The 10,903-nt window shown below is 42.6% G+C and overlaps 1 protein-coding gene across 2 annotated transcripts in view; it reads left to right on the top strand.

Annotated features, from left to right (window-relative positions):
- Positions 1-1,740: 1,740 nt before the first annotated feature.
- LOC128527446 (butyrophilin subfamily 1 member A1-like) overlaps positions 1,741-10,903 on the top strand; it is a 37,288-nt gene continuing 28,125 nt past the window's right edge. For both annotated transcript variants that reach the window (XM_053499799.1, XM_053499807.1), the window contains exons 1-2: positions 1,741-1,837; positions 2,085-2,144. In XM_053499799.1, coding sequence (XP_053355774.1) covers positions 2,087-2,144 — 58 coding nt within the window. In that variant the 5' untranslated portion in view covers positions 1,741-1,837; positions 2,085-2,086. The remainder of the gene's footprint in view (positions 1,838-2,084; positions 2,145-10,903) is intronic.

The following is a 10,903-nucleotide window of genomic DNA, read 5'->3' on the forward strand; positions in this document are numbered from 1 at the left end:
CATCTTTCCACAGAATTGCAGATTTAAGCTCTGCTGTCAGTTTTGCACTGTATAAACACTGACACATGCCAGTTAGCAACTAGAACTAATAGAGTTTGCTCAACCTGCATCTTCACAAGAGCTACTAAGCTGAAGGAGCGGAGTTACTGTACTAAGACATCACTATTGCTCATGAGTTACTGTCTGCTTTGATTAGATTAAAGAGTTTAAATTTGCATGCATGGTTTAAAATTTATACAAAATTTGTATTCATTTTGTAGCAATGATGAATTTCACACAAAATGCACACAGTGATATTTTAAATCAAGTGCTATCTATAAGAGTTAGGCTTGTTGGTTTAGTTTGGTCCCTTTACTGCAAATCATGTAATAGATGTATGAGTGTGTGAGAAGTCAATGCCACCCACCATATAACACGGTGGACTACAAACATTGAAGATTGCAGCATCCAACAGTCATCACAAAGTGTCTCACATTTACCTTCATTCTGATTAAACACACCTGGGCTTTATTACATAATCACAGCCCCAGGATTTAAGCACAGTTCATTATGAATTATACATTCAGTGTCATGTACAGTACCAAGCCTTATCTTCTCCAGTTATTGTATAGTATTTATATTTATAACATGGTTCCTGTTTTATGCATTCATCTGATGCTCTGTTTGAATGTTTTCTGACTTCTGCCTAATTTTCGGCTTTGATTTTGGAATCATTTGTTTGTGGTAAAATAAAAACACTTGATCTGAAACTGTAACCGTTTTCACTACCTGACAGTGGTAAGGACTCGCTGTTATGGTAGACTGCAGCCTGAAATATTGCCCATGTATTTTATTTGTAATCTATGCAAATGTCATATTTCCTAATAAATACTTTGTAATGGGCCAGCGTTTATGATTCTACTTCAGTGTACTGCTTGGTCATGTAGTAAACTTTGCTACATATTTTTGCTGTTTTTATGGCAGACATGAAGCAGGACACTCAGGAATTTACGTTATTTTTGAGACCAAGCATTTTTTATGTTAGTGTAGAATGTTCTTAAGATTCGCTGACAGTTATTATAAATGCTGCTGCTAAGCCTGCTGTAAATTAGCTTTTTTTGTATTACACGATAATATAGATTAATTTAAATATTTTACATGCAAATATCATTTCAAATAATAATAAAAATACAAGAACTGAGTCAGTAATTTAAAACATAAGAATCCTAGTCCGCTTTAATAGGAACACCTGTACACCTGCTTATTTATACAGGCTATTTAATTTATTCAGTCATATCGTAGCAGCACAATGCATACATGCATGTAAGTCCCAAACTTCAGTTAATTATCACATCAAATATCAGAATAGGGAGAACATGTAATATCTGTGACTTTTACCATGGCATGTTTTGATTCTTATCAATCTCTGACATACTTCGTGACAATGTTCCTAGGATTTCCTACAATGTTGTACTGTTTGAGGATCAAATACAGAAATGTGGGAAATGGATCTAAAGCTCTGTATGAAGAGATAAAGTGAGAGCTACACTAACACCACTATAAATAACTAGTTAAATGGCACCAACATGTAGATAAAAGAAGTTTTTTTTTTTTTTTAAGTTTTGTTTAATTTATATTCTGCGGAAGATAAAAACTCCTTATGCTGTAGGTGTACTTGGTAGAAAAAACCTGTTGCCCCAAACAGCTGACTCAGTGACGTGATAGCCATTGACGTAACAGGAAGTGCTGTAGCAGGTGACCAACCAGATCGTAGAGGCGGAACTAGTTACTCTGGCCACCACTAGTCTACACGGATTAACATGCAAGCCGTATGTTGGATTTTTCCCATTAAAGCTGAGTGAGTATTTATGATTAATATAGGTGTGTAATACTATGGTTTTAATATGATGCAACTCTAGCCTGTTGCAATTTGAATCTAAATTAGTCGACACCAACTTACTTTATATCATTTGCAAAACCAAACCGAAAGCAATGAGCTTCCTCTCTTTGAGAAATTAATAATTTAAAATTAAGATTAGTTATTTATGTTAATACTATTTATTTTGCGAAATAGACTAAAGCAATAATTGTAAACTGACTTTCAGGGATGAAGTTTCTTTGTGTGACTCTCCTGATTCTCTACAGCTTTATGGAATGTCATACAGGTATGAAAAAAAATCTCTCTCTCTCTCTCTCTCTCTCTCTCTCTGTGTGTGTGTGTGTGAGTAAGCACCCGCTCTCACTGAGAGCAGGTTAATCACTACACATGCGTTTTAGGGGCGCAGCTGTATACAGTTACACACATTATAAAGCGTGCGCGTCTATCTGTCTCACCTATCTCTGAGCAAATTGGTCTCAAAACGGTCAAAGCCGTTAGCCGACGTTTTAGTTTCAAAATCCACGAGCACGAGTGTGCGGCGAGGACTCGTGATTATCGGACACGGCTCTGTCACGCGCTTGCCCACTTCTTCTTTTGAAAATCAGCGATAATAGATTAACTAGACATTCTGAAGATACGTTTTTTGTACTAAACATGGATTATACATGTTTTAATATTAAATCATCTCCCTGAAATCATTGGAGAAACAGATACTGTAAATAAAAGCGTTATGGTGCATTTATTTGGGGAAAAACGAAGCTTCTTTGCTTAAAGGCCAGTCTTGTAGTTGTGCTGAAAAGTAACGAAGTAAATGGACTTTAAGCGTCTGAGTCAGGTCTGGACAAAACAGATCTACATAATTAACAATCATCATCTTTCATCATCTAAATCTTCTCAGTTGTCTGGAGTAAGATTCCAATCACCCAAGTAAATGACAGCAAGCTAAATATATTTTAAATAAACAATAGACATTGTGTGAGGAAGCAGTGACAGATGTGTCACCCAGTTTACAGGAAAACATCAAAATATCTTATGAATGACTATATATATACACTACCGTTCAAAAGTTTGGGGTCACTTTCTAACTTCATGATCATTCCTGATGTTTATTTCTTTCTACATTGTAAAGGAATGCTGAAGGCGCCAAAAAATGCATTAATCTCCTTTTACACAGTTAATTGTGGGATGTGTCTGCTACTTATGCTTTGTAAAGAGTTCATAACGCCTCTAATCTGAGGTGCTGTTAATTGGTCATTGTTTATGCTAATAACTCTAAATAAACTTCTCGTCTGCGGCAGAGGTAGGTTTTGGTCTCGCCCTCCTGGGAAGGCCTTTATGGTGCTTGACGGATTTTGCAAATGCACTTGACAACACTGTTCTTGCAAGAACTATTACAGAAAGGCTGACCTCTGTGTCTTATAATAACAACTAACTGTTGTTTTTGTTGTTGTTACGTAATTACCTTATTCCAGATGTGTTATTTTATAGTTTGGAAATACCCAGTATTGTTGTAGAATGTAGAAAATAAATCATAAAACAAAAACTTTTGAACAACCCAAACTTTTGAACGGTTGTGTGTGTGTGTGTGTGTATATATATATATATATATATATATATATATATATATATATATATATATATACTCACAATAAGTTAGAGATATTGATATTTACATGAGTGCTTTTCCTATTTGCTCTGAATTTGAATTAAATAAGTAAAAGGTCACTTTGATATTTCTAATAACGTATGAGAAGAAACACCATTTTCATTAGTTTAATATTTATTACCCCAAAAATTTGGACAATAACAGGGATAGCCCCAAATAACAAAAATTGACAATGTCAGTAACGGGTGTTTCCACCATTTGCCCCAATGACAGCGACGTCTCATGCTCCTCACCAGCCTCATGATGATGTTCTAAGGCAATGCGTTCCACTTTTCCACAAGTGCTACACGTGAGGGTGGGGTATGATAATCCAGTCTCTCTTTGAACTGGTCTCAGATGTGCTCTATGGGGTTTAGGTCAGGGGACATTGATGCCCATACCATATGAGGCACTCTTACCTCCTGAAGTCGAGCTGTGACAATTCTGCCACGATGTGGTGGAGCATTATCATCCATGAACAGGAAGTTGGGAGTGTGTTGGCAGAATTGGGGGATGATAATAGTTTGATGTCTCTGAGGTAAGAACGTGCAGTGACTGAGCCATGTACAATAACCAAATCTGTTTAAAGCTGACTGGTGATGCCTGCTTAGACTGTTGCACCTCCTCCACCAAAGCAAACCCTGGGGACCATGTTGACCTCTGCGTATCGCTCACCTCGCCTTCTCCAGCAACACTGACGACAATCATTTCTGTGCAAGGTGTCCAGGTCACATGGTCTTGTGCCCACTGCAAACATTCACAGCAGTGTCTTGGTGTCATTGGAGTCACCTGCAGCGGTCGTCTGGCATTCAAGCCAAAGTGGTGGAGTTGGTGGCAGTTGCATAACGATGTCTGAGTGCATAGAAATCTTAGGTACTGGTCATCGTTGCGGTCTGTCACTTGTGGGGCTCAACTCCTGGGTCTGTCATGAACTCTGCCAGTAGTTCTGTGTCTTGATGCAAGTCTGCTGATGACACTTTGAGACACACCAAGTTCATGAGCAACATCTGACTGCCTACCACTGACCCGAAGGCACGCCATGGCCAGGTGGCGCTGCTTGGCCATAAAGTGACGTCGTGTGTTCATTGCTGTTTGTATAATGAACTTGGAATAACTTACTGACAATACCAGCTTTTATACCGACAGAATGTTGAAATAAATATAGTGTGGCGTGGGCGGGGTTTTGACTGGCAACCATCATGCTTTGCGGGAGGGGTTGTTGTGTGTTCACCCTGTTGGGGAAGGGTGTTTGGGTTGGTGGTTTCGGCCAGGTTTTGTGTGTGTGTGTGTTAGATGTGTGTTCTATTGATTGTGTGTGATCTGTTGAATGTGCTGTTCATGTTATTTTCATGCTGTGCTGAATAAAATGCTCCCAGCCATTTGCATTGGGCAGCAAGGAAGCTCACTCGTCTCTCCAAGTTCATTCCTAGCGGTGAAAAATGCTACAATTGGTGTCAGAAGTGGGATGGAAAGTAACGGGTTAGAGCGCACCCTGGAGGACATCCGGAAAATTCAGGTAGGCCGCCGAGTAGCAGAACAGTTAAGGAGGAGGAAAACCCTCCCTAACGGGGTCAGCGCTAGCAAAGAGTGGCAATCGGAGCGGAGCGGCGTGGCGTGACACTCAGACATTCAGCCATCTCCCATGGCTCGGGGCCGCTCGATAGGTGAACCACGCCGAGGCCAGGGACCGCCGGAATACCGCTGCAACATTCTCAGGCCTGAGGACAGTGTACCCCAGCAGCCGTTAAACTAGCTCTGGGGGGGCGCCGAGGGGAAGCAGCCTCCCACAGCCGTCTTTGTTTCCCCAACTGCTGGATTTAACTTTCAGGCGGGACGTGTAGGAAATCGTGCGGGGGTCTACGTGAACTGTGGCCTGGACAATGTTTCGCTACAGGCGCTCATAGACACTGGCTCGACAGTTTCGCTGCTGCGCCGGCGATTATTGTAGCAAGGCGAGTGCGGTTGTACACTGCCGGATCCGGCCTTAAACATTCGCACCGTGTCGGGGAGCTATCTGGAGATACGGGCCTGTCGCACAGTGCAAATACAAGTAGGTGCAATCATTCTTTTTCATCCATTCTTTGTGGCAGACATCGAGGATGATTGTATCTTGGGATTGGACATTTTGGAAAGGTGGGGTGCGGTACTGAATCTCGCTGACGGAACTCTGCATGGTAACTTCGGGTTAGCCAGGTTGCTAGTGCCCAAAGCGCAGCCGGACGTGTTAGTAGCACACACCAGGGGGGCGGAACTTCCGGTGGACGCGCCATGTAAACATCCGGTAGCAGACCGAGCGAGAATAATGGCCGAGCTTATGCAGCGTAGCAGTGTGGGGTTAAGTCAGACACAGACCGACACCGTGAAGTCCCTTTTGCACGAGTTCGCAGATATTTTCGCGGTAGATGAGCCCGAGTGCACTCATACCAACTACGATCGATACGGGTAACGCAGTTTCTGTTCGGGTACATCCGAGACGCCTCCCATTAGCTAAATGAGCTATCGTCGAGCAGAAGCTGCCTGAGATGGCCGACTCGGGCGTCATAGAGCCAGCGTCCGGACCGTGGTCTTCACCGGTTGTGCTTGTGTGTAAAAAGGACGAATCGTGGTGGTTTTGTGTTGACTACCGGCGGTTAAACAAGGTGACGCGCAAAGATTCTTATCCGTTACCGCTAATAGATGATGCGCTGGAACACGCTGCGGGCTCGGCGTGGTTTAGCTCGTTGGATCTGCGTAGCGGGTACTGGCAAGTAGAGCTCGCCCCGGAAGCAAGACCTAAAACCGCATTCTCGATCGGGCAAGGGCTATGGCAGTTTCGGCGCATGCCGTTTGGCCTATGTAATGCTCCAGCTATGATTGAACGGTTGATGGAGAAAGTGTTGGCAGATATTCCTCGCAACCGTTGTGTTGTTTACCTAGACGTTGTTTACTGGTGCACGGCAAGGAGTTTGAGGTCACGCTAGCTAACCTATGGGAGGTATTTCTGGCTATCCGGCGGGCGAATTTGCGGCTCAATCCCAAAAAGTGCCAGCTGTTGCGGCAAGAGACGTTTTTTCTGGGACAAGTAATTAGTGCTCAAGGGATTGCCACCGATCCAGCCAAAATTGCTGCGGTACAGAATTGGCCTCAACCGTTAAATGTGTCGCAGCTACGCACCTTTCTTGGGTTAGCCTCTTACTATCGCCGGTTCGTAAAGGATTTGCCACGATCGCAAGCCCGCTGCACGGGCTCACGAAAAAGAAACAGCCGTTTCGCTGTGACAGGGTGGATGCGCGTATGTTCACTCATTTACGGGAAGCTCTACGGGAAGAGCGTGCTATCGCCTACTTCAGCTGCGCGTTGTCTGGACCGGAGAGGAATTACTGCGTCACTCGGCGTTAAACATTTTAGGCCGTATTCATATGGGCAACCCTTCTTGCTGCAGACCGATTACGCTTTGCTGGTTTGGCTGCTCAGTTTTAAAGAGCCCGAGGGGCAGTTAGCGCGCTGGCTCTAGCGGTTACAGGACTACGATTTTACAGTTCAGCACCGAGCGGGAAAATTGCATGCTAACGTCGCTGCTTTATCCCGCCGGCCGTGCAGCAACGAGCGTTGTTGGTACTGCGAGCGAGTGGAAGAGCGCGTGGGTGGTTGCAACATCGAACGTTCTCCGAACCCCTTGAATTAGAACATTCTCCCTGCGCAGTCCTCCGGAGCCCCCGTCGGTAATCAGCTGTCCGACCCGGCGTGCAGCCGAGTTACTGCGTCGTCTAAACACCGCCTGTAGTCGTTTCGCCTGTGCCACAGCTGGACTGTGATCAGCTAATTGCCGGAGAGAAGAATCCGGCGCTGCAGCAGGTACTAGGTTGGGTTAAAGCGGGCCGGAGACCGGATTATACCGCGGTCGATCACCTGGGCCTAGAGGTAAAAGCTCTGGGAACGGCCGTGCGGCGCTGGCACAATTGGGTTTACCCACAAAGCCGGGATTGGAATTTTTTTTTGTTCTCTGAAAGACAAACTGTTCCGTGTCCACAAGTTGGCGCGTAGACACTTGGCGGACACCGGTGTTAAGCAGCGTCGCGTGTATGATACTCACAGCCGGGGGCGAGACTTTGCTACTGGCGAGCAGGTTTGGGTGTATTCCCCCGGAAGGAAAAGGGGGCACTCGCCTAAGCTTATGTTTAACTGGGTGCGCTACAATATATATACTGTATGTGTGTATATATATTGTACATTGTATATATATATATATATATATATATATATATATATATATAATATACTGTATATTTATATACTATATACAGGGTGACAGAATAATGGGAATTTTTGAAATGCGTAATGGAGTGACATCACACACTGCACAGCAATTTTTTTAAAATGATAAATTCCATCAATGTTTTGTAAATGGAAAGTTTTAGGTTTCAATTACTATGAATAAAATTTATTTATTTTATCACTTTTAGTTTTATTGGATCATAAAAAAGTTCACGTTTTTTTGTGTCACCCTTATGTAAAGATGATAGTTGGTTTAATCTTTCATTAGTTCAGAAACGCAAAATAATAGTTGGACTTGCTGGACTTGCTCCCTGAATGTTAACATTCCCCTGGTTAAAAATACTACTTCCTCATGTCTTATTCTTTATGCATTCATGGCAACAAGACAGGCTCAAGTTATGTTGAAAGAGAAAGAGATCACAGAGTGAATCATGTTGAACAACTGCAAAGCTTTATATATACAGTGTGTGTGTGTGTGTGTGTGTGTGTGTGTGTACACTGTATATATGAAGCTTTGCAGTTGTTCAACATGTGATTTCTTTATATATGTATGTGTGTGTGTGTATATAATGGGCTTCAAACAAACTTCACTCATGCACACACACATGAAACATTAGCATACACATATATGAAACAGTCACACATGCATATATACTACTAACTGCTCAAGCAACTACATATAAAATGCGCGCACACACACCAATGAAACGCGCACACATACACACACAATCTCTCCGTGCACACACACTTATGGGATGCGCGCACACACAAACACACACACACACACACACACCTATGAGACGTGCACAAAGGGATCTGTAGCTGTGTAGGGAACAAGTGAACAAAGGATCTTCTCTTTAACGGAAAAGGAAATGAAAAATTACATTAATCAGTGTAAAATAACCAGTCATTACGTATCGCTGGAGCGTGAAAAGTTTGAACTCGAAAAATGATTTATATATTCATTATATTTATTATCGAGGATGACATCTTATAAATATGACTCAATAATTTAAATCCTTATTATTACTGTACACTCTAAAAAATGCTAGATTGTTTCTGTAAACACATTTTTGGGTTGTTCATGCTGGGTCAAATTTCTGGGTTATTTCGGGTACTTTAAACACACTGTTGGGTTGGTTCATGTTGGGTCAAATGAGATGTAGTGAGTCATTTACAAATGAACACCTGGTTGGGTTATTTTGACCCAACCACTGGTTTCTCCAAACGGCAGCCTGCAAAATATTTGAAATATTACTGTGATTGTGTCACAAAGTGTAGTTTTAAGAGTTGTTTAGGCAAAAATGTATGTGTGTACAGCTCAAGACATCAATATTTTATTAAAGATAGTTTGTCTAGTGTGTAAAAATGCCCCAACGATTTCAGAGATTTGTGCTCCAGGCAATACAGGTGCCCTGCGCTTATGTAGCCGCCCAAGTTGCCTCACCTCCGAAAGATTTTTGAAAACTACCGCTGGCTGTGATGTCTCTGTAGTGCTTAAAACTGCGGATTTGTTTCATTTTGTGTATTTTTAAAAGGCGATCTTTGGTATAATACGGTTATGGTATAATACAGTGGCTTGCAAAAGTATTCAGCCCCCTTGAACTGTTCCACATTTTGTCACATTACAGCCACAAACATGAATCAATTTCATTGGAATTCCACGTAAAAGACCAATACGAAGTGGTGTACACTTGAGAAGTAAAACAAAAATCACACATGATTCCAAACATTTTTTACAAAGAAAATAACTGAAAAGTGGGGTGTGCGTAATTTTTCAGCCCCCTTTGGTCTGAGTGCAGTCAGTTGCCCATAGACATTGCCTGATAAGTGCTAATGACTAAACGAGTGCACCTGTGTGTAATCTAATGTCAGTACAAATACAGCTGCTTTGTGACGGCCTCAAAGGTTGTCTAAGAGAATATTGGGAGCAACAACACCATGAAGTCCAAAGAACACACCAGACAGGTCAGGAATAAAGTTATTGAGAAATTTAAAGCAGGCTTAGGCTACAAAAAGATTTCCAAAGCCTGTAACATCCCACGAAGCACTGTTCAAGCGTTCATTCAGGAATGGAAGGAGTATGACACAACTGTAAACCTACCAAGACAAGGCCGTCCACCTAAACTCACAGACCGAACAAGGAGAGTGCTGATCAGAAATGCAGCCAAGAGGCCCATGGTGACTCTTGACGAGCTGCAGAGATCTACAGCTCAGGTGGGGGAATCTGTCCATAGGACAACTATTAGTCGTGCACTGCACAAAGTTGGCCTTTATGGAAGAGTGGCAAGAAGTAAGCCATTGTTAACTGAAAACCATAAGAAGTCCCGTTTGCAGTTTGCCACAAGCCATGTGGGTGACACAGCAAACATGTGGAAGAAGGTGCTCTGGTCAGATGAGACCAAAATGGAACTTTTTTGCCAAAATGCAAAACGCTATGTGTGGCGGCAAACTAACACAGCACATCACCCTGAACACACCATCCCCACTGTCAAATATGGTTGTGGCAGCATCATGCCCTGGGGGTGCTTCTCTTCAGCAGGGACAGGGAAGCTGGTCAGAGTTCAGGGGGAAGATGGATGGAGCCAAATACAGGGCAATCTTGGAAGAAAACCTCTTGGAGTCTGCAAAAGACTTGAGACTGGGGCGGATTTTCACCTTCCAGCAGGACAATGACCCTAAACATAAAGCCAGGGCAACAATGGAATGGTTTAAAAGAAAACATATCCATGTGTTAGAATAGCCCAGTCAAAGTCCAGATCTAAATCCAATCGAGAATCTGTGGCAAGATCTGAAAACTGCTCTTCACAAACGCTGTCCATCTAATCTGACTGAGCTGAAGCTGTTTTGCAAAGAAGAATGGGCAAGGATTTCAGTCTCTAGATGTGCAAAGCTGGTAGAGACAGACCCTAAAAGACTGGCAGCTGTAATTGCATCAAAAGGTGGTTCTACAAAGTATTGACTCAGGGGGCTGAATAATTACCCACACCCCACTTTTCAGTAATTCATTTGTATAAAATTTTTGGAATCATGTATGATTTTCGTACCACTTCTCACGTGTACACCACTTTGTATTGGTCTTTCACGTGGAATTCCAATAAAATTAAATTGAATTGTTTGTGGCTGTAATGTGACAAGATGTGAAA

Source organism: Clarias gariepinus, chromosome 1 (assembly GCF_024256425.1).
Source record: "Clarias gariepinus isolate MV-2021 ecotype Netherlands chromosome 1, CGAR_prim_01v2, whole genome shotgun sequence".
NCBI classification, from domain to species: domain Eukaryota; kingdom Metazoa; phylum Chordata; class Actinopteri; order Siluriformes; family Clariidae; genus Clarias; species Clarias gariepinus.